Source organism: Oncorhynchus tshawytscha, linkage group LG13, assembly GCF_018296145.1.
Source record: "Oncorhynchus tshawytscha isolate Ot180627B linkage group LG13, Otsh_v2.0, whole genome shotgun sequence".
Lineage (NCBI taxonomy): Eukaryota > Metazoa > Chordata > Actinopteri > Salmoniformes > Salmonidae > Oncorhynchus > Oncorhynchus tshawytscha.
In genome coordinates, this window is record NC_056441.1 from 22227847 (window position 1) to 22251026 (window position 23180).

General features: G+C 41.3%; 1 protein-coding gene across 7 annotated transcripts in view; it reads left to right on the plus strand.

The window, feature by feature from the left end:
• LOC112264474 overlaps positions 1–23180 on the plus strand; it is an 89503-nt gene that overhangs the window by 36087 nt on the left and 30236 nt on the right. For all 7 annotated transcript variants that reach the window (XM_024441100.2, XM_042295368.1, XM_042295367.1 and 4 more), the window contains 4 exons: positions 58–1176; positions 1354–1431; positions 11996–12129; positions 22696–22800. In XM_024441100.2, the coding sequence (XP_024296868.2) occupies positions 58–1176; positions 1354–1431; positions 11996–12129; positions 22696–22800 (1436 nt within the window). The remainder of the gene's footprint in view (positions 1–57; positions 1177–1353; positions 1432–11995; positions 12130–22695; positions 22801–23180) is intronic.

Here is a 23180-nt window from a genome sequence, read left to right on the forward strand (position 1 = left end):
TAGACATTTAACATTGGGGATAGTGATGCAAGTGGCGATGATGTTGCTGTTTCTTAGTTCCCTCCAGTTCGATCAGAGACCAGAGCCAGACTACCCCAGAACCTGCCCCTACATCTGTAGGAGAGGAGAAACCGACCAGGAAAGAGACTGACAAAGACAATGAGACCGAGATGGACAGAGAGGCCACCCCAGAAACCATTCAAATGACCCAGGAGACTGGGGTGGAAGTGGACAAACGCATTGGCAAAGAAACCTGCAGTGACCCCAGTAAAGACACTGGCAGAGAGACCAGTAAAGACACTGGCAGAGAGACCAGTAAAGACACTGGCAGAGAGACCAGTAAAGACACTGGCAGAGAGACCAGTAAAGACACTGGCAGAGAGACCAGTAAAGACACTGGCAGAGAGACCAGTAAAGACACTGGCAGAGAGACCAGCAGAGAGACCAGTAAAGACACTGGCAGAGAGACCAGTAAAGACACTGGCAGAGAGACCAGTAAAGACACTGGCAGAGAGACCAGTAAAGACACTGGCAGAGAGACCAGTAAAGACACTGGCAGAGAGACCAGTAAAGACACTGGCAGAGAGACCAGTAAAGACACTGGCAGAGAGACCAGTAAAGACACTGGCAGAGAGACCAGTAAAGACACTGGCAGAGAGACCAGTAAAGACACTGGCAGAGAGACCAGTAAAGACACTGGCAGAGAGACCAGTAAAGACACTGGCAGAGAGACCAGTAAAGACACTGGCAGAGAGACCAGTAAAGACACTGGCAGAGAGACCAGTAAAGACACTGGCAGAGAGACAATAACAAAAGCTAGTCAAGAGACCCGAAAGGACAGCAGGAGCAGAGGGAAAGATAAGGAGGCGGAAAAGATAATCAAGGAGATGGAGACTGGCAAAAAAGAGACCAGTACAGAGACTCGCAAAAAGTTAGGGAGTAAGACTAGAAACATGACAGTCCATGAGACCAGCAAAGACACTGGGAAAATGACCAGTACAGAGACTGTTAAGGAGACTGAGAGAGAGACTAGCACAGACATGGAGAGAGAGACCTGTAGAGCTGTTAGTATAGTGGCCAGTAGAATCAGCAATAGAGAAACCAAAAAAAAGCCAGAGACTTGTAAAACACCTGAAAAGAAGACCAATACTCAGACTGTGAAAGAAAAAACTAAAGGTGTGTTCAAGTTTTGAGTTTGTGGTACATGCGTGTGTGTGTGGCGTAGTTGGTAGTTTTGAGTGTTTATTTGGATCCTTGTTCGCTGTTGCAATTAGCTGTGTGTGTTTGTGCATACTCGCAATGAGTGCGAGGTAAGTGGCATAGTCAGCATTGTTGACTCTCTTTATCTTCTAGTGACTCCTCCCCCCATCTCCCCTCCAACCACTAATCTGTGGGATTTCCTGAAGAGGCAGAACCGAGGAGCTGTGATTGGTCAGTATCTCTGCAGTGTGTTTTAATGTATTCTGACACATTATTGTTTAGCTGAACAGATGTATTATTTCACCTAGCAGGGCTGATTGAGATGAGAAAAATCCAAGTCAGTCCTATCCAATGAAGAGATAATGAGCAATGACACACTATCAGACTGAGTGTTGTGGTGAACTAGCCAGAGAGCAAATTATCTGGTGGAGGTCCTAGCCTCTCACCCACACCAATCAGTTAGCAGATCAACCTGGGTTTGGAGCTCATTGTCACTGATAGAGCTATCTGAGATTTAAAAAAAAAAAAAAAAAATAGGTTTGAGAATGAGGTCAATGGAGACTTGTGTGAAAATGTGTGGTGATCTCAAGTTTGAATACCACACTTAGTGTAGGCGCGAAGACACTGCCTGTTTACTATTGTGAATGGGATGGAGTTTGCGGATATGTGAGGGTCCGATCTTAGTCGTGCGAATTTTACATCTAACTAAGATGTTTGGTGTAGTATCTATCAAGTGAAAAGTGTTCATGAATAAACACTTTAATTGAAGAATCCTTACGGCTAACCGGCTACGTCACAAAATGTCGTAATATATGCACAAACTGTTCCGACCTGGTTCGGATGGGAAGCATTTAAGCCTTTAGTCTGACGTGGCAAGTCTTCCCAAAATCCTGTCTCGTTCACTCGACTAATGGAAGTCTGGCAAAGTTGATGTTTGTATTTCTAGTTTGAACGTTCACAGAGGCGGTGGCATTCAGCACTTATATTTTATTGGCTCTGAGTAGAAATTATATTTCCTTGATTGTTCCTTGTACGATTTGGGCAAATCTAATAGATTTTTTTTTTTTTACCAAATATTGTGATTTGTGATATAGGTCAAAACACTTCGGTGAACTGTTGGAATCATGAGAATATAATTATTATTCAAATTCTTTGGTTGAAATGCAGTGGGCACTTTGAATACTGTGTTTGGCATGAAAACACATTTTTTTAAAGCCAGGGAGGAGTTATTGTGATAGGGGAGGAGCCAAACGGTTAGTTAGTGTTTCCCAGGGGACCCTAATTAGACTCCAATTGATGTTACATTGTTCTCAACTGTCTCTGATTCATGTAACATATTCATGTTTAGCCTATTTCTCTCTGATGAATAACATGCATACTGTTGCACAAAAAACATGCTGATCTAGGCCTACAGCACCAGTGGAATCAGACTGTATTAGCTAGCTTAGCTATGTTTCCTCTCGCTCGGGGTATTTGGCTAACTAGCAATTACCATTAGCGACTACTCTTGTGCCACAATTTGCAAATAAAATGCTGACTAACTAGATATTTGCAGAGGGTAAGATGCACAAACTAGCCTAATAGTGTAATTATAGAGTGTATGTGGATTTATATTAAGAAGCAAAATGGAAAGCAGCATTGTCACCAACATCTGTTGCATTGACAATGCAATGACCATGCAGAGCGAACTTGGAACTGCAAGTTTGCGCTCCTTCAGTGACGGAGCGGTGCTTGTTTGTGGGAAGCAGTGTGCTGAGGGGGACAACTCAAGGAGCAAATGAAGTCAACTATATAAAGTGGAGTTTCAAAATATTGCAGATTTGCAGACTTTTGTGATTTGGATATTGCAGATGTCAGTATCGCAATTTTGATGAGAATTTGATTAATCGTGCAGCCCTATTATGAAGCATTATTTTTGTATCTCATGCAAGTCACATTTAAAAAAAAATATATATATATATATATATATTATAATAATAATAATAATAATAATAATAATAATAATAATAATAAATAAAAAAACATGCAAAATAGTTGATTGGTTTGATAGTGGCAACACATCACTAGCGAAGGGCAGGCAGACTCAAAGAATACTCAGACCTTTAGGATGACAATTTTATTCAGCAGCTCTTAATCAGTAAAGCATACTTCAGCATTTTTTAATTTTTTTATTGAACCTTTATTTAACCAGGTAGGCTAGTTGAGAACAAGTTCTCATTTGCAACTGCGACCTGGCCAAGATAAAGTATAGCAGTGTGAACAGACGACAACAGAGTTACACATGGAGTAAACAATAAACAAGTCAATAACACTGTAGGGAAAAAAGTCTATATACATTGTGTGCAAAAGGCATGAGGAGGTAGGCAATAAATAGGCCATAGGAGCGAATAATTACAATTTGGCAGATTAACACTGTGATAAATGATCAGATGATCATGTGCAGGTAGAGATACTGGTGCGCAAAAGAGCAGAAAAGTAAATAAATAGAAACCGTATGGGGATGAGGTAGGTAAATTGGTTGGGCTATTTACCGATGGACTATGTCCAGCTGCAGCGATCGGTTAGCTGCTCAGATAGCAGATGTTTAAAGTTGGTGAGGGAAATAAAAGTGTCTAACTTTAGCGATTTTTGCAATTCGTTCCAGTCACAGGCAGCAGAGAACTGGAAGGAAAGGCGGCCGAATGAGGTGTTGGCTTTGGGTGTTATCGTGACCAGTGAACTGAGATAAGGCGGAGTTTTACCTAGCATGGACTTATAGATGACCTGGAGCCAGTGGGTCTGGCGACGAATATGTAGCGAGGGCCAGCCGACTAGAGCATACAGGTTGCAGTGGTGGGTGGTATAAGGTGCTTTAGTAACAAAACGAATGGCACTATGATAAACTGCATATAGTTTGCCGAGTAGAGTATTGGAAGCTATTTTCTAGATTACATCGCCAAAGTCGAGGATCGGTAGGATAGTCAGTTTTACTAGGGTAAGTTTGGCGGTGTGAGTGAAGGAGGCTTTGTTGCGAAATAGAAAGCCGATTCTAGATTGGATTTTGGATTGGAGATGTTTAATGTGAGTCTGGAAAGAGAGTTTACAGTCTAGCCAGACACCTAGGTATTTATAGATGTCCACATATTCTAAGTCGGACCCGTCCAGGGTGGTGATGCTAGTTGGTGAGAAAGTTGGTGAGAGAGATGGTGAGAAAGTTACTTTTAAAGAATGACCAGGCATCCTCAACTGACGGGATGAGGTCAATATCCTTCCAGGATACCCGGGCCAGGTCAATTAGAAAGGCCTGCTCGAATTAGTATTCTAGGGAGCGTTTGACAGTGATGAGGGGTGGTCGTTTGACCACAGACCCGTAGGCAATGAGGCAGTGATCGCTGAGATCCTGATTGAAGACAGAGAAGGTATATTTGGAGGGCAAGTTGGTCAGGATAATGTCTGAGGGTGCCCATGTTTACGGATTTAGGGTTGTACCTGGTGGGTTCCTTGATGATTTGTGTGAGATTGAGGGCATCTAGCTTAGATTGTAGGACTGCCGGGGTGTTAATAAGCATATCCCAGTTTAGGTCACCTAACAGAACAAACTCTGAAGCTAGATGGGGGGCGATCAATTCACAAATGGTGTTCAGGGCACAGCTGGGAGCTGAGGGGGGTCGGTAGCATATGGCAACAGTGAGAGACTTATTTCTGGAGAGATTCATTTTTTAAATTAGAAGTTCGAACTATTTGGGTATGGACCTGGAAAGTATGACATTACTCGGTAGCAGCGGTGATCCGGTGCCAAGGTCCAGAGCTTACAGCAAGGATCCGGTGGAGTATTGGGCTCTAGCCGTATATGATTGGGGTCTGGGTGAACAGCTGAGTAGGCCGGGAGGTGGGCCTCAGGGATAGCTTCTGTACTAGGTGCCACGGTGGGTGCTAGCTAGCTGTGAAGATCAGAAGTAGTGGTCCAGGGATCACGGCAGGAATCTGGCATTGTAGTGGAGAGACAGTCCGATACTGGTAGACTGGTGAGTATTATCCAGGATAAAAACAGGGCTGGTATCTGTGCAGAAGGTAAAAACAGCTAGCAGTGGCTAACAATGACTAAATAGCTTGTAGCTAATTAGCTGGTTAGCTTCCTTCCTCTGACACCGCCTGGTGTAGTGGTCCTGGATGGCAGGCAGCTTAGCCCCAGTGATGTACTGGGCCATACGCACTACCCTCTCTAGTGCCTTGCGGTCAGAGGCCGAGCAATTGCCGTACCAGGCAGTGATGCAACCAGTCAGGATGCTCTCGGTTGCCGCTGTAGAACCTTTTTGAGGATCTCAGGACCCATGCCAAATCTTTTTAGTTTCCTGTGGGGGAATAGGCTTTGTCATGCCCTCTTCACGACTGTCTTGGTGTGTTTGGACCATTCTAGTTTGTTGTTGATGTGGACACCAAGGAACTTGAAGCTCTCAACCTGCTCCACTACAGCCCCGTCGATGAGATTGGGGGCGTACTCGGTCCTCCTTTTCCTGTAGTCCACAATCATCTCCTTAGTCTTGGTTACGTTGAGGGATAGGCTGTTATTCTGGCACCACCCGGCCATGTCTCTGACCCCCTCCCTATAGGCTGTGTCATTGTTGTCGGTGATCAGGCCTACCACTGTTGTCGTCTGCAAACTTAATGATGGTGTTGGAGTCGTGCATGCGTGTTTGTGTAAGCCTGTTTTGTGTAAGCCTGTGCAAAATATGACCACGGGTCAAAGGAAAGCCAAAATTCCCTCTTCAGTTTGGCTATCCTGACAGTTTTGATACATTTTTCAACTATCCAATTGAACTTACTGTTGTTTTAGTCTTCCCTTTTCTTAACCTCAGCTGTGACTCTTATGTTAATAGGCTGAACCCTTCACTAGTTTCCATCTAGACTTTAACAAACGCCACCTTGTAGACTATTTTCTCTGAGGCGTTACTTCCCCAGGCACTCAAATACTGTTAGGAGCCTGGGTTTCCGAGGCTACAGCAGACTAGAGGAATATCCTGCTGAAATGGGTAGAAGAAGCAGTGATAATGTTGACGTCAGTGAAGGATCTACTCACATGAAGTCCTCTTCCGACCTGAGCAGATGAAGAGTCCTGACGAAAGAAGAGTGAAACATAAGAAAACAGAGATGAGAAGATGGGAAGGATGATGTCAACATGCAGAGTTACAGACCTTAACCAGGGATCACCTTAGTTTGACTCTGCCTGATGCAACCTGTGTGTTCTCTCTTTTAGATACTTTATTGGCATAGCATTATTGGGATCATATCTGTGTATCATATCTGTAATCTAACAAGGCAATCAAATACAGAACGTTGTCAGGTCAAAAGCATTGTAGTGTGTGAATGTGATGTATGCAATTGATATTGTGTGGATGAATGTTTTTATATTAACCTGTATGAAAACTGCACAAATGTTCTGAGTGTATAGAGATACTCCTAGTCTAGGGCAGAGATAATCTTGATGTGGTGTGGGGTGTTTTGTGATCACTTTTTGGGGGGGATCTTGAAAATATATATATTGTGGTGGATTACAGGTACAATATAGAAAATCATATAATTTCAGATTTAGTTTATATTCACCTGTGGGCTGCCACTCAAAAGTAACAAACATAACAGAAAAGGTACATGAATACAAAGTATTGATCATTGTGATCATATTACAGAGTAAAACAATTATATAAAATGTAGTATGTAAAGGAAAATAAACGAAAGTGAGTGAACCTCCACCCACAACCTCCCATCCCATTCCCCCAACCCCATCCAAAATGTCTCTGTCCAACCACCACCCATTTAGGCTTGGCTCGTGGTCAGCGTTCCAATTCATCCCAAATGTGTTCGATGGGGTTGTGGTCAGCGCTCTGTGAAACAGGAAAGGGCCTTCCTCAAACTGTTGCCACAAAGTTGGAAGCACAGAATTGTCTAGAATGTCATTGTATGCTGTAGCGTTTAGATTTCCCTTCACTGGCACTAAGGGGCCTACCCGACCCATTATTCCTCCTCCACCAAACTTTACAGTTGGCACTATGCTTTAGGGCAGGTAGCATTCTCCTGGCATCCATTGGAAAACCTCCCTGGTCTTTGTGATTGTGTTTGAAATTCACTGCTCAACTGCGGGACCTTACAGATAGATAATTGTGTGGGGTACAGAGATCATGTTTGTGTACAAAATCATGTTAAACACTATTGCACACAGTGAGTCCGTGTAACTTGATTAACAACTGTGACTTGTTTATTTAGGCTTAACAAAGAGGTTGAATAATTCTTGACTCAGTACATTTCAGCTTTTCAGTTTTTTATTAATTAGAATTTTTTTTCCCAAAACATAATTCCACTTGGACATTATGGGGTATTATTGTGTGTAGGCCAGTGACAAAAACATCTCAATTTAACACATTTTAATTTCAGGCTGTAACACTACAATGTGGACAAAGTCAAGGTGTGTGAATACTTTCTGAATGCACTGTATATGATTTGTATGTATGTGTTGGGCTTTATAGGTTGTTTATTGGTATGAGTTGGGCTTTCGCTGAGATTATTTCTTTACACAGTCAAGTGTATTTGTCCAGGCCTCAATTGCTCCTTCGCTAGTACCATTCATTATCGCTGTCGATTTAATTCTAAATTTATCACTTTGAATAGTAACTGTATCCGCAGGTGAATTGGAGTAATTGCCATCTAAGAGCTAACATTTTTGATTAGTCTCTGATTAAATTAAATGTAATTGTCTCTAATTAATTGAGAGATTCAAGGTGCTATCATTGTTAACCTCTCTAGGGTACGTGGGATACTAACATCCCACCTGACCTACATCCAGTGAAAGTGCAGGGTGCCAAATTCGAACAGAAATCTCATAATTAAAATTCCTCAAACATACATGTATTATACACCATTTTAAAGATAAACTTGTTGATAATCCCACCCCAGTGTCCGATTTCAAAAAGGCTTTACGACAAAAGCATACCATGCGATTATGTTAAGTCAGTACCTAGTCACAAAAAAACACAGCCATTTTTCCAGTCACAAAAAGCTGAAATAGAGAGAGAATGAATCACTAACCTTTGATCTTCATCAGATGGCACTCATAGGACTTCATGTTACACAATACATGTATGTTTGTTCGATAAAGTTCATATTTATATCCAAAAATCTCTGTTTACATTGGCACGTTATGTTTTTCCTCCAAAACATCTGGTGAAAGTGCAGAGAGCTACGTCAATTTACAGAAATACTCATCATAAATGTTGATGAAAATACAACTGTTATGCATGGAGTTAAAGATATACTTCTCCTTAATGCAACCGCTGTGTCAGATTTCAAAAAGGCTTTACGGAAAAAGCACACCATGGAATAATCTGAGTACAGCGCTCAGACCCCAAAACAAGCAATACAGATACCCGCCATGTTACGGAGTCAATAAAAGTCAGAAATTGCATTATAAATAGTCACTTGCCTTTGATCTTCGTCAGAATGCACTCCCAGGAATCCCAGTTCCACAATAAATGTTAGTTTTTTGTTTGAGAAAGTCCATTTATGTCCAAATACCTCCTTTTTGGTCGCGCATTTAGTACAGTAATCCAAATACGCAGGCACTAGGTCCAGACAAAGTCAAAGTTATATTACAGTTCGTAGAAACATGTCAAACGATGTAGAGAATCATTCTTTATTGAAGGTTTATGATAAAAACATCCTAATGTTTCAACTGGAGAATTCCTTTGTCTTTAGAAATGAAAGGGAACGGTGCTAACTCTCACTAGCGCGCACTGGACTGAGCACATTGCGTTTTGGCAGACCCATGACTCAATCAGCTCTCATTCTCTCCCACTTCACAGTAGAATCCTGAAACAAGGTTCTAAAGACTGTTGACATCTAGTGTTAAACCTTAGGAAGTGCAATATGACCCCACAGACACTTGATATATACACTGCTCAAAAAAATAAAGGGAACACTTAAACAACACAATAACTCCAAGTCAATCACACTTCTGTGAAATCAAACTGTCCACTTAGGAAGCAACACTGATTGACAAATGTCACATGCTGTTGTGCAAATGGAATAGACAACAGGTGGAAATTGTAGGCAATTAGCAAGACACCCCCAATAAAGGAGTGGTTGAGTGTTTGAATGAAGAGATTAGGATAAAACTGTCCAGTTTGAGTGTTTGTTGCAACTCGTTCCAGTCGCTAGCTGCAGAGAACTGAAAAGAGGAGCGACCCAGGAATGTGTGTGCTAATAGCTACCTGGTATGAAAAAAGTGTTTGTTGAGAATGCTCTAACGCAGTTAAGAACTCCAATTCTGATTTTCTTTTTAATCGTGATTTATTCAACCTAGATGCAAATGCAGTTGCATTATTTTTTATAAAACCTTTGGTGGCATCCCATATGAATCTGGGAGTCATCGACTGAATTTGTATTGATCAGTATGAATGTATTTAGTTCCATTTCAAATTGATCACAGAATGTAGGATTTTGTAGAAATGTAAACGTTGAAACGCAATCCTGTGGCTCTTTTAGGAAATTCTGACATTTTGTAATTGGTAGTAGTAGGCGTGGTGATCGGAAAAGTTCATATCTCGAATTTCTATTTTTTTAATTTGAGAAAATAGAGATGTAGATAATATAAAATCTATTCAGGAGAATGTTTTAAGCCTATTTGAGTAGAAAGTGTACTCGTTTGCTTTTGGATTATGTGCTCACCAGGCATCAATGAGGTTGTAATCAGAGGGTATATGTTGGAGAGCCTGGATTGTAATTGGTTTTATTAGTTTTGTCCTGCATGTTCAAAATGGCATTCATGTCTGTCCCAATATCCAGATGGAATTCAGTTAATTATAACATTATGCTGTTCAGAGAATGAAAATACATAGGATCATATGAATTTGGAGCATACACAGTACAGTAATAAAGTCAGTTTCTGCTTTCTTGGTCTTCGCCTTAACCCAATATGGCGATTTTTTTTTTTTTTTTGAGCTTCTTATTCATCATTATGATTACACAATCAGTTTTGTTTGGGGCTGATGAAAAAGCAGTAATTTTGTACAAATGGTTCTGCTTTCTATGTGCGTCCTAATGGAGCAGGTGTGTTTTTGGAGCATTGCTATATCAATATGGTTTCTTGCTCGGATGTCACGACAACTGGAACATGAACAGCTAGTGTTGCCATTGTTTTTCAGAAAGAAATGTTATATTAATGATATAATTGTTATCTTTAGTGTTGATAAGCCCATGGATGTGTAACAAAAAGCAGGACCCACAGGGAAACTCACCCATTGGTCGTTCCCACCCAGAAAACCCTCCCTGTAAACCCCCTCCCTAAACTCCCCAGTTCTCCATGCCCTATCATTACACAGTTACTGCATGTGCCAGCCTAACACATGGAGTCTCTTAAGCAGCATCTTTTTTTAGGTCTTACGGTATTACCAATTTAAAGTAAAGCATAAGATAAGTAACAATTTTCAGACCTTTTAGTGTTTAGTTAGCAAACTTGATGAGTTAGGGTGTGTAATTAAGACAAAGGGAAATATAAAAACAAATGGGATGCTGTAGGAGCAATATCTGAATCCATTGTCATGTATAATTAGCAATATTGTTTATATGACCTTAATTTGTTATAAGCAACAAATGTCAACATACTGGGCTTATCCATACTGAGAATGCATCATATAATTCGCAATTGTGTTGTTTCTCACTAGTTCATTTTGTTACAGCCTGTCCTTTTATCTAATATCAGCTGTTGTCAATCACCTGTGGGTCTGAAAAGATGCTTCTCTTCTTCAAAAGTGTGCTGCAAATTCTACTACATTGAAAGCATTTTTAAGCATATCCAATCATTTTTTTCCCCGATCCCAGGCTGTGTCATTACCGGCCGTGACCGGGAGTCCCATAGGGTGGTGCACAATTGGCCCAGTGTCGTCCGGGTTAGGGGATGGTTTGGCCGTGGGGGTTTACTTAGCTCATTGCACTATAGCGACTATAGAGGCCGGGCGCCTGCAGGCTGACTTCGGTCGTCAGTTGAACGGTGTTTCCACAAACACATTGGTGCAGCTGGCTTACAGGTTAAGCAAGCAGGTGTTAAGAACAACAGTTTGGCAGGTCATGTTTCGGAGGGCGCATGACTCGACCTTTGCCTGTCCCTATCCTGTTTGGGAGTTGCAGCAATAAGACGATCGTAGTCACAAAATTGAGGAGAAAAAGGGGCTAAACAAATTACACAACATTTAAAAAAAATAATAATAATAACTCTTACATACTTGCTTAGAATAGATACTAGAATGATTTTTTTGCAAGTTACGGGCAAGTCTATTGGCCAAATGTCCCCTCACCTTCTGAAATTCTAAAGATCGATCACCTATGAAATTGTGATTTATCCATCCGAAGTTGACGAAAGTTGTGACAAAATCTGCAGACCGGAACAATGGTCCTCGTTAGTGGTTGCATCCCACAGTCTGAAAGATGCTACGATGCCAGTTATGTTACGTGCATACATCCACGAAAGTTATATATGCTAGTCAGCCTGATTACCAAATAAAAACAACTGTACGATGGTACATTTTGAACTCTCCAACCTGATGTCCTACTAAATATTTCTGTAAAGTTGTGGTTTTTGTCTTGCCTTGTCTCATTAGCTGATACTGTTTGGTCTGGACTGTCCTTTGAGATTAAGAGTTGACTATAAAGGTGTTGTCCTACAGATTGTCCTGTACCTTCTTCCCAGAGCTAGACGTTATGGTTAAAGCCCTGAGAAATATGAAATCTATAAGCCTTGTGGTGACACTGTTAGTTCTCCCTCCACCCCCAGGTCTGAGTGCACTCATCGAGTGCCACAGTCACGGCCAGCCCCCCCTCTACCTCTGCCAGGTGTGTGGGTGTAAAGTCTTCCAGAACGCCATCATCGTCCATGTAACCACAGACTGCCACCGGCTTTCCTACCTGGTAAGTAACAAGGAACCATCACTTAGATCATATGGAGTACCACATAACTAGTATTGGGAATTTTCCAGTACATGTGTGCACATTATACATCTTAGAGTAGTAAGCAGAATAAGTAGTAAGCAGAATAAGTGCGCTCTATATGTGTGTCTAGTCATTAGGCTAAGGGAAGCCATTACCTAGTCCAATGAGGTTTATTAGACATATATTAGGAGCATAGGTTTGTATTACTTAAGCACCATTAGACATGCACCTGCCTTGGGAGTGTGCATGTCTGTTTAATTTTGGTACCATTGCTATGGCCTAATTTTTACCCTTGTACCATTTGCTATGGTTACTCCACCAATGGAATGTGAAACCAAGCAAAAATTATTGCCATGCAAAAAGATAATGGTGGCTAAATGCCAGAGGGGATGAATCATTAACATAAAGATGTGTGTGACGTAAGGTTGAAAACTGGATTAAAAGTGTGTGCCGAGGCTGGAAAATCAGTTGATCTTTGGACCAGCTAGGCTTGTTACTTTGTAATAGTCTATTTGAACTCACAGGCTCTGGTATTTGAGAAATATTATTGACTGAATATTTCCATGACACTGTCACTCCGAGTATAAGTTGGTTAGACACTTATAACGTATATACAGTGCATTCGGCAAGTATTTAGACCCCTCAACTTTTTCCACATTTAGTTACGTTGCAGCCTTATTCGAAAAGTGATTACATTGTTTTTTTCCTTCATCAATTTACACACTACCCCCATAATGTCAAAGCAAAAACTTTTTAAAAAATTGTTTTTTTAAACATTTTTGCAAATGTACTACAAATAAAAAACGGAAATATTACATGTACATACAGTGCCTTGCAAAAGTATTCATCCCTAGGTTGCATTACAACCTGTAACATACATGTATTTTTATTGGGATTTCATGTAATGGACAAACACAAAATAGTCCAACTTGGTGAAGTGAAATGAAAACTGTAACTTGTTTCAAAAACTTAAATATGGAAAAGTGGTGCGTGCATATGTATTCACCTCCTTTGCTATGAAGCCCCTAAATAAGATCTGGTGCAACCAATTACCTTCAGAAGTCCCATAATTAGTTAGATTGCACACAGGTGGACTTTATTTAAGTGTCACATGATCTTCACATGATCTCAGTATATATACACCTGTTCTGAAAGGCCCCAGAGTCTGCAACACCACTAAGCAAGGGTCACCACCAAGCAAGCGGCACCATGAAGACCAAGGAGTTCTCCAAGCAGATCAGGGACAAAGTTGTGGAGAAGTACAGATCAGTGTTGGGTTATAAAAAAATATCCAAAACATCCCAAGAAGCACCATTAAATCCATTATTAAAAATGGAAAGAATATGGCACCACAACAAACCTGTCGAGAGGGCCGCCCATCAAAACTCACGGACCAGGCAAGGAGGGCATTAATCAGAGAGGCAACAAGGAGACCAAAGTTAACCCTGAAGGAGCTGCAAAGCTCCACAGCGGATATTGGAGTATCTCTCCATAGGACCACTTTAAGCCGTACACTCCAGAGCTGGGCTTTATGGAAGAGTGGCCATAAAAAAGCCATTGCTTAATTATACAAATAAGCAAACCCATTTGGTGTTCGCCAAAAGGCATGTGGGAGACTCCCCAAACATATGGAAGAAGGTACTCTGGTCAGATGAGACTAAAATGTTACTTTTTGGCCATCAAGGAAAAGTGTTCATAAACCACTTCAATTGAACTACTCAGTCTGCAACTGTTTGTAAGATTCTGGTTGAATGAAACAGACGGAGGCCCAGCTACGATAGTCAAAATGTTTATTCATGAGAGCGCTCTCCCCCGTGGTACAAAACCATCCATTTTATGCTGGCTCCTTACGCACATACCTTCACACACAAACAGTAGGTATCCTACGGACATACTGTATCACTACCCAGCCGACAGTTCCATTCCCCCGAGATTAGGGAGACCTTGAGAAGTACTCCCTGTCCTCTCCCAAGTCTCTCAGAAGCCTAGCCAGTCGGCACCAAATTTTGCTCAGACAGTGTGTTTTTCTACTATACAGATATATTGTTTTACCCTAATTCTGACTACAACTACACACATCAGATTAATCATTTTATGATTCTAAACAATTTCATACAATTATAAGGTTTCAGAGTGGAATTATTTCATCTTTCAACATTTGAATTATTTTATCAGGCGCAAACCCAACACCTCATCACCCCGAGAACATCATCCATTTGTTTCATCGGCAGGGACTGGGAAACTGGTCAGAATTGAAGGAATGATGGTGCTAAATACAGGGACATTTTTGAGGAAAACTTGTTTCAGTCTTCCAGAGATTTGAGACTGGGACGGAGGCTCACCTTCCAGCAGGACAATGACCCTAAGCATACTGGTACAGCAACACTTGAGTGGTTTAAGGAGGAACATGTAAATGTCTTGGAATGGCCTAGTCAAAGCCCAGACCTCAATCCAATTGAGAATCTGTGGTATGACTTACCAAAGATTGCTGTACACCAGCTGGAGCAGTGGCTAAATGTGCCAAGCTTATAGAGACATACCCCAAGAGACTTGCAGCTGTAATTCTACAATGTATTGACTTTGGGGGTGTGAATAGTTATGCAAGCTCAAGTTTGTAGTTTTTTGTCTTATTTCTTGTTTGTTTCACAATAAAATATATTTTGCATCGTCAAAGTGGTAGGCTTGTTGTGTAAGTCAAATGATACAAACCCCCCAAAAATCTATTTATTTCCAGGTTGTAAGGCAACAAAATAGGAAAAATGCCAAGGGGGGTGAATACTTACACAAGCCACTGTAAGTATTGAGACTCTACTCAATACTTTTGTTGATGTATTTTTGGCAGTGGTTACAGCCTCAAGTATTCTTGGGTATGACACTACAAGCTTGGCACACCTGTATTTGGGGAGCTGCTCATATTCTTCTCTGCAGATCCTCTCAAGCTCTATCTGGTTGAATGGGGAGTGTCGCTGCACAGCTATTATTTTCAGGTCTCTCCAGAGATGTTCGATCGGGTCAAGTCCGGGCTCTGGCTGGGCCATTCAAAGACATTTAGTCTTGTCCCGAAGCCACTCCTACGTTGTCTTGGCTGTGTGCTTAGGGTTGTTGTCCTGTTGGAAGGTGAACCTTTTACCCCAGTCTGAGGTCCTGAGCACTGTGGAGCAGGTTTTCATCAACGATCTCTCTGTACTTGGCTCTATTCATCTGTCCCTCGATCCTGACTAGTCTCCCAGTACCTGCCGCTGAAAAATATCCCCACAGCATGATGCTGCCACCACTGTGCTTCACCGTAGGGATGGTGCTTGGATTCTTCCAGACGTGATGCTTGGCATTCAAGCCAAAAAGTTCAGATTTGGTTTCATCAGAACAGAGAATCTCGTTTCTCATGGTCAGAGTACTTTAGGTGCATTTTAGCAAACTCCAAGCGGGCTGTCATGTGACTTTTACTGAGGAGTGGCTTCCATCTGGCCACTACCATGAATGCCTGATTGGTGGAGTGCTGCAGAGATGGTTGTCCTTCTAGAAGGTCCTCCCATTGCCACAGAGGAACTCTGGAGCTCTGTCACAGTGACCATCGGATTCTTAGTCACCTCCCTGACCAAGGTCCTTCTCCCCCGATTGTGCCGTTTAGTCAGGTGACCAGCTCTAGGAAGAATCTTGGTGGTTCCAAACTTCTTCCATTTAAGAGTGATGGAGGCCACTGTGTTCTTGGGGACATTCAATGTTGCAGACATTTTTTGGTACCCTTCCTCAGATCTGTGCCTTGACACAATCCTGTATCGGAGCTCTACGAACAATTCCTTCGACCTCATGGCTTGGTTTTTGGTCTGTCATGCACTGTCAACTGTGGGACCTTATGTAGACAGGTGTGTGCCTTTCCAAATCTTGTCCAATCAATTGAATTTACCACAGGTGGACTCCAATCAAGATGTAGAAACATCTCAAGGATGATCAATGGAAACAGGATGCACCGGAGGTCAATTTCAAGTGTCATAGCAAAGGGTCTGAAAACTTATGTAAATAAGGTATTTGTTTGTTTTTAATACATTTGCAAAAATGTCTAAACCTGTTATCGCTTTGTCATTATGGGGTATTGTGTGTAGATTGACGAGTAAAAAAAAAAGACATTTTAAAATTAGGCTGTAACTTAACAAAATTTGGAGAAAGGGATGTGGTCTGAATACTTTATTAATGCACTGTAAGTACCAGGTGACTAGTCCATACAAGTATATAGAGTAGTAGGCAGCGTTGTAGTACTCGAGTCCGGTCTTGAGACCACATATTGAGTGTCTCGTCGGAAACATTTGTACTCTGTCTCGGACAGTGAAGACTCGTAGTTTTTCACTTCACTGGTCTCAGGAAGAAATTATAAGCTTCCATTCAGTCAGGGCATAAACCACTTCTCCAGGCCAAATATATACACTCCTTTCTTGAACCATTCATATCTTTCATAGCTGTTTGCTTAGAAATTCTATGGACAGTAAGGAGGCCTGCGTCTTGTGACCGTAGAGTACGTGTAGGTATGTACGGCAGGACCAAATCGGAAAGATAGGTAAGCACAAGCCCATGTAATGCTTCATAGGTTAGCAGTAAAACCTTGAAATCAGACCTTGCCTTAACAGGAAACCAGTGTAGAGAGGCTAGCACTGGAGTAATATGATCAGATTTTAGGGTTCTTGTCAAGATTCTAGCAGCCGTGTTTAGCACTAACTGAAGTTTATTTAGTGCTTTATCTGGGTAGCCGGAAAGTAGAGCACTGCAGTAGTCTAATCTAGAAGTGACAAAAGCATGTATTATTTTTTATAAATTTTTGGAGAGAAAGTTTCAGATTTTTGCAATGTTACGTAGATGGAAAAAAGCTGTCCTCGAAACAGTCTTGATATGTTCGTCAAAAGAGAGATCAGGGTCCAGAGTAACGCCGAGGTCCTTCAGTTTTTTTGAGATGACTGTACAACCATCAAGATTCAACAGAAGATCTCTTTGTTTCTTGGGACCTAGAACAAGCATCTCTGTTTTGTCTGTTTAAAGTTAGAACATTTGCCGCCATCCACTTCCTTATGTTTGAAACACAGGTTTCCAGGGAGGGCAATTTTGGGGCTTCACCATGTTTCATCGAAATGTACTGCTGTGTGTCGTCCGCATAGCAGTGAAAGTTAACGTTCTGTTTCTGAAGGACATCACCAAGAGGTAAAATAAAAAGGGAAACAAATAGTGGTCCTAAAATGGAGCCTTGAGGATCACCAAAATTTACAGTTGATTTGTCAGAGGACAAACCATCTACTTAAACAAACTGATATCTTTCCGACAGATAAGATCTAAACCAGACCAGAACTTGTCCGTGTAGACCAATTTGGGTTTCCAATCTCCAAAAGAATGTGATGATCGATGATATCAAAAGCAGCACTAAGGTCTAGGAGCATGACGACAGATAAAGAGCCTCGGTCTGACACCATTAAAAAGTAATTTACCACCTTCACAAGTGCAGTCTCAGTGCTGTGATGGGGTCTAAAACTAGCCTGAAGCGTTTCGTATATATTGTTTGTCTTCAGGAAGGCAGTGAGTTGCTGCGCAACAGCTTTTCTAAGAGTTTGGAGAGAAATGGGAGATTCAAAATAGGCCGATTTTTTTTGTTTATTATATTTTCGTGTTCAAGGTTTGGCTTTTTCAAGAGAGGCTTTATTTCTGCCACTTTTAGTGAGTTTGGTACACATCTGGTGGATAGGGAGCCATTTATTATGTTCAACATAGGAGGGCCAAGCACAGGAAGCATCTCTTTCAGTAGTTTCGTTGGAATAGGGTGAATGACACATTCACCTTCACAAATGCTGTTTACATTGATATCCATACTAAATGAAGCAGTTAAGGGATGTTATGCCCCCCTTAACCTTTCACTTAATTTAAGGGGGAAATTCAACATCAAATTATTTGTGCAACTGACTTAAAGTTAAGGAAACTTTAAGGGAAATTATGAGGGGGAAACCAGGCCCAGGTGACTAGTCGCGCTGAGTATATAGAGTAGTAGGTGAATAGTCACTCCGACTATACAGAGTACCAGATGACTCCTCAATCAGTGTATGTAGTAACATGTAACTACTGTAGTCACTCAGGGTATATAGGACCAGGTGACTAGCCATTTAGGCTCTGATTAACTGATTAACCCTAGTCCTGGACATAAATGCAAGATTAATGAAGAATCTCCAGTACAAGTTGATTAGTCACTCAGAGTATAATGGAGTACCAGGTGACTAGCCACTTAAGGTATGTAGATTACCAGGTGATTTATCACTCAGATTATATAGAGTACTACGTAACTCGTCATTCATAGTGATACGTTTTATTCAATATGCAATGAACTTGTTTACCACAAGTCAACTCAGAGTGAAGAACAATTGTTTAATACCAAAAGATGCAACAGCTGAATACGTGCCTTTCGAGTGGCGCAGCACTCTTTTATATCCAAGCAAAGCTCCCCACGCCTATACAGTGATACAGTATACTTCAGTAGTTTTCCACTAACATGACACAGCACTTTCCACTGACCCTTATTAAGACAGGTTCATCTGCAAACCATGACCCAGGAGTTGTGACAGTCTCAACCGCTGTTGGCACCACTTCCTCTTATCATCCTGCTGTTAGGCCACGGAGCATCCCTGTGGTTTCCAGTCACAAGCTTTTTAACGGACAGTTCCCCAAAACCACACACACCCTAGTATGCAATGACCTTTTCTCTACTTTCACTATAACGGTGTCCCGTGTGGCTCAGTTGGTACAGCATGGTGCTTGCAATGCCAGGGTTGTGTGTTTGATTCCCATGGGGAACCAGTGCGAAAAAGGATAGATTACTAAAATGTAAACTCTATACAAAAATATCCCAGAAACTTAACGCCTCATTCTACTTCTCCTTAATCACACAAAAGCTATTCACACAAACCGCAATTATGTACAATCTAACAAGAGGCAAAGTCACAATCTTACACTCTGACTTCTGTTCAGAGGTTAATTATGTCACATTGAAATCAGTCTGTCACATTGGCAGGTAGGAAATGTATTTAGACTTGTATTTAGACCACATTTTGTTACTGCCTGATTTCAAAATTGATTAAATATATTTTGATCCATATACACACAATACCCCATAATGGCAAAGTGAAAATGTGTTTTTAGACATTTTTGCAAATGTATAAAAAAAATTAAATACAGAAAACTTTGAACTGAATTCAAATGTAACCGAGTACAGAAAGATGTAGAGTGAACCCGAAGAAGGGCCTCTTCCCACCTCTTCCCCACCAGTCATCGTCAGCTCAAGTTCTCGTCCCGAGATCAGACCTCCCCGAATCTGCGGGAGCGACAGGATTCCTTCTAATGGTGTGTTAGGAGGTGATTGAGGAAAGGTAGGAAACTGAGAACAAACAAAATTTTGAGCTTGGAAATAGTGGAAAAGATTTGATTGAGGCCAATTACATTTAGCTCCAAGATCATTCAAACTGGCAAAGGTCCCATCTAAAAATAAATAATTGAAACATTCCACTCTCTCCCGCCACAAACAATAGCCTGGTCAAGCTTGGCGGGTATAAATAGATGGTTGTTACAAATTGGGCTTAAAAGAGAATGGGCAGAAAGTGTAAAATGCTGACAGTTGTTTCCAGATATTCAGAGTAGAGAGCACAATGGGATTTCAAATCATATGTTATTTGTCACATGAGCCGAATACAACAGGTACAGTGAAATGCTTACTTACAAGCCTTTAACCAACAATGCCGTTTTAGGGGAAAAAAGTGATAAAGTATTTACTGAAATAAACTAAACTTACATTTAAAAATAAATAAAAATAACAAATACTTAAGGAGCAACAATAAAATAACAGTAGTGAAGCTATATACAGGGGGTATCGGTTAGTCGAGGTAATTGAGGTAATACAGTGCCTTGCAAGAGTATTCATCTCCCTTGTCGTTTTTCCTATTTTGTTGTATTACAACCTGTAATTTAAATAGATTTTTATTTGGATTTCATGTAATGGACATGCACAAAAGAGTCCAAATTGGTGAAGTGAAATGGAAAAATGCACTTGTTTCAAAAAATTATAAAAAATTAAAAAACGTAAAAGTGAGTGCTTAAATGTTGTCTAAAATGGCACCGGAAGAAATGGCCGTTTTTACGGGCGCCCAAACAATTGTGCTATTATGTGGGGGTTTTTCGCGTTATTTGTAACTTATTTTGGACATAATGTTTCTGCAACCGTATCTTACGGCAAAAAAGAGCTTCTGGATATCAGGACAGCGATCACTCACCTCGGATTAGACTAAGATTTGTTTCTACAACAAGGGCGACGCATAAAACATTCTCCAAACACCCCACAGGGCAGACATCCCGGTTATTTGCAAGAGGAAGCGACGCAGGTACAGAGGACAAAGAGCCGGATGCCTGGTCAGGACCCAGAGAAGGCGACTGGGAAAGCTGCCGTTACCGTCAATACTACTCGCCAACGTGCAATCATTGGACAATAAATTAGACGAGGTACGATCACGAATATCCTACCAATGGGACATCAAAAACTGTAATATCCTATGTTTCACGGAATCGTGGCTGAATGAACACATGGATATTCAGCTAGCGGGATACACGCTGCACCGGCAAGATAGAACAGCACACTCCGGTAAGACGAGGGGGGGGCGGTCTGTACATATTTTAAACAACAGCTGGTGCACGAAATCTAAGGAAGTCTAGATTTTAATCTCCTGAAGTAGAGTATATTGTGATAAATTGCAGGCCACACTACTTGCCTAGAAAGTTTTCAGCTATACTTTTCGTGGCTGTTTATTTGCCACCACAGACGGGTGCTGGCACTAAGACCGCACTCAGTCAACTGTATAAGGAAATAAGCAAACAGGAAACCACTCAACCAGAGGCAGCGCTCCTAGTGACCGGAGACTTTAATGCAGGGAAACTTAAATCAGTTCTACCAAATTTCTATCAACATGTTAAATGTGCAACCAGAGGGAAAAAAAATTCTAGATCACCTGTACTCCACACACAGAGACTCGTACAAAGCACTCCCTCGCCCTCCATTTGGTAAATCCGACCACAACTCTATCCTCCTGATTCCTGCTTACAAGCAAAAATAAAAGCAGGAAGCACCAGTGACTCGGTCTATAAAAAAGTGGTCAGATGAAGCAGATGCTAAACTACAGGACTGTTTTGCTATCGCAGACTGGAACATGTTCCGGGATTCTTCCAATGGCATTGAGGAGTACACCACATCAGTCACTGGCTTTATCAATAAGTGCATTGAGGACGTCGTCCCCACTGACGTACATACCCCAACCAGAAGCCATGGATTACAGGCAACTATCCGCACTGAGCTAAAGGGTAGAGCTGGCGCTTTCAAGGTGCGGGACTCTAACCCGGAAGCATACAAGAAAACCTGCTATGCCCTGCAACGAACCATCAAACAAGCAAAGCGTAAATACAGGGCTAAGATTGAATCATACTACACTGGCTCTGATGCGCGTCTTATGTGACAGGGCTTGCAAACTATTACAAACTACAAAGAGATGCACAGTAGCGAGCTGCCCAGTGACACGAGCCTACCAGACGAGCTAAATCACTTCTATGCTCACTTTGAGGCAAGCAACACTGAGAGCATGAGAGCATCAGCTGTTCTGGACGACTGTTTGATCATGCTCTCGGTAGCCGACAATGGGCAGGTAAACAACACCAACGCATGGATTGCTGTCATAACTTTTCCATAGACCACCATCTAGTGATCAGAATCTGGTCATATCAGGATGTATGATGGGACATAAACCTAATAACTACAATGACCAATTTCTCTGAACGGGTAAAAAACTATGACCAAATAATTCACTGGGAATAAACAATAGCGCGAGTCGCAGCTCTATATTTTTTTATTTATTTAACTAGGCAAGTCAGTTAAGAACAAATTCTTATTTACAATGACGGCCTAGGAACAGTGGGTTAACTGCCTTGTTCAGGGGCAGAACGGCACCTTGGCAGCTCGGGGATTTGATCTAGCAACCTTTTGGTTACTGGCCCAACGCTCTAACCACTTGGCTAAATGCCGCCCGTATACTACTTGTCAGACAATGAAAATTATACTGTATACTGGTTTTGGGGGTGGGTTTGGTGTGGGGGGGTCCGTGTGTGTCTTTTTAACATTTTTGGGGATTCCTCATGTCTTACTCATTGTTAAGTACTATATTTATTGAATATTCTATGAATATTTGGGTGCAATCAATTAGCATAATTGATCATAGATCTAATTATATTTCAAAATGTTGTAGGAATCTTATCGGTTTCTAACTACAGAAACGATTTCAGAGCAATCTGAGATGGTGGTTGTCAATCCTCTTTCTTGTACTTTTGAGTTGGAATGACCCATGTGGCGCGAGTATATACAATATATGGACTTATGTTAATGTGCATGAGTGTCAACATTATAGTGTGTGTGGTCTGCTTGTGTAATGTGTGTGTTGTGTGGGAATGTAGCCTGCTTGAGTAACGTGTTTGTGCCCGTGTGTCCATTGACAGAGGTCGCTGAAGACAGTGGTTGTCCCCAAAGGGAACCAGCTCCATAAGAAGTTGAGGAGAGCTGCCTTGAAGCTGGAGAGGACCATGGGATATGGAGAGGCTGAGGTGTGTGTGTCCGTGCGTGCGGGGGGATGACTGAATATACAGTGCATTGGAAAGTATTCAGACCCCTTCACTTTTTCCACATTTAGCCTTAAAATGGATTTAAATAAAAATAATAATCCTCATCAATCTACACAACAATACCCCATCATGACATGACAAAATGAAAACGGTTATCTTTGGAAAATTTTGCAAATGTATTTAAAAAAAAAAACAGATACCTTATTTACATAAGTATTCAGACCCTATCCTATGAGACTCGAAATTGAGCTCTGGTGAATCCTGTTTCCATTGATCATCCTTGAGATGTTTCTACAACTTGATTGGAGTCCACCTGTGGTAAATTCAATTGATTGGACATGGTTTGGAAGGGAAACATCTGT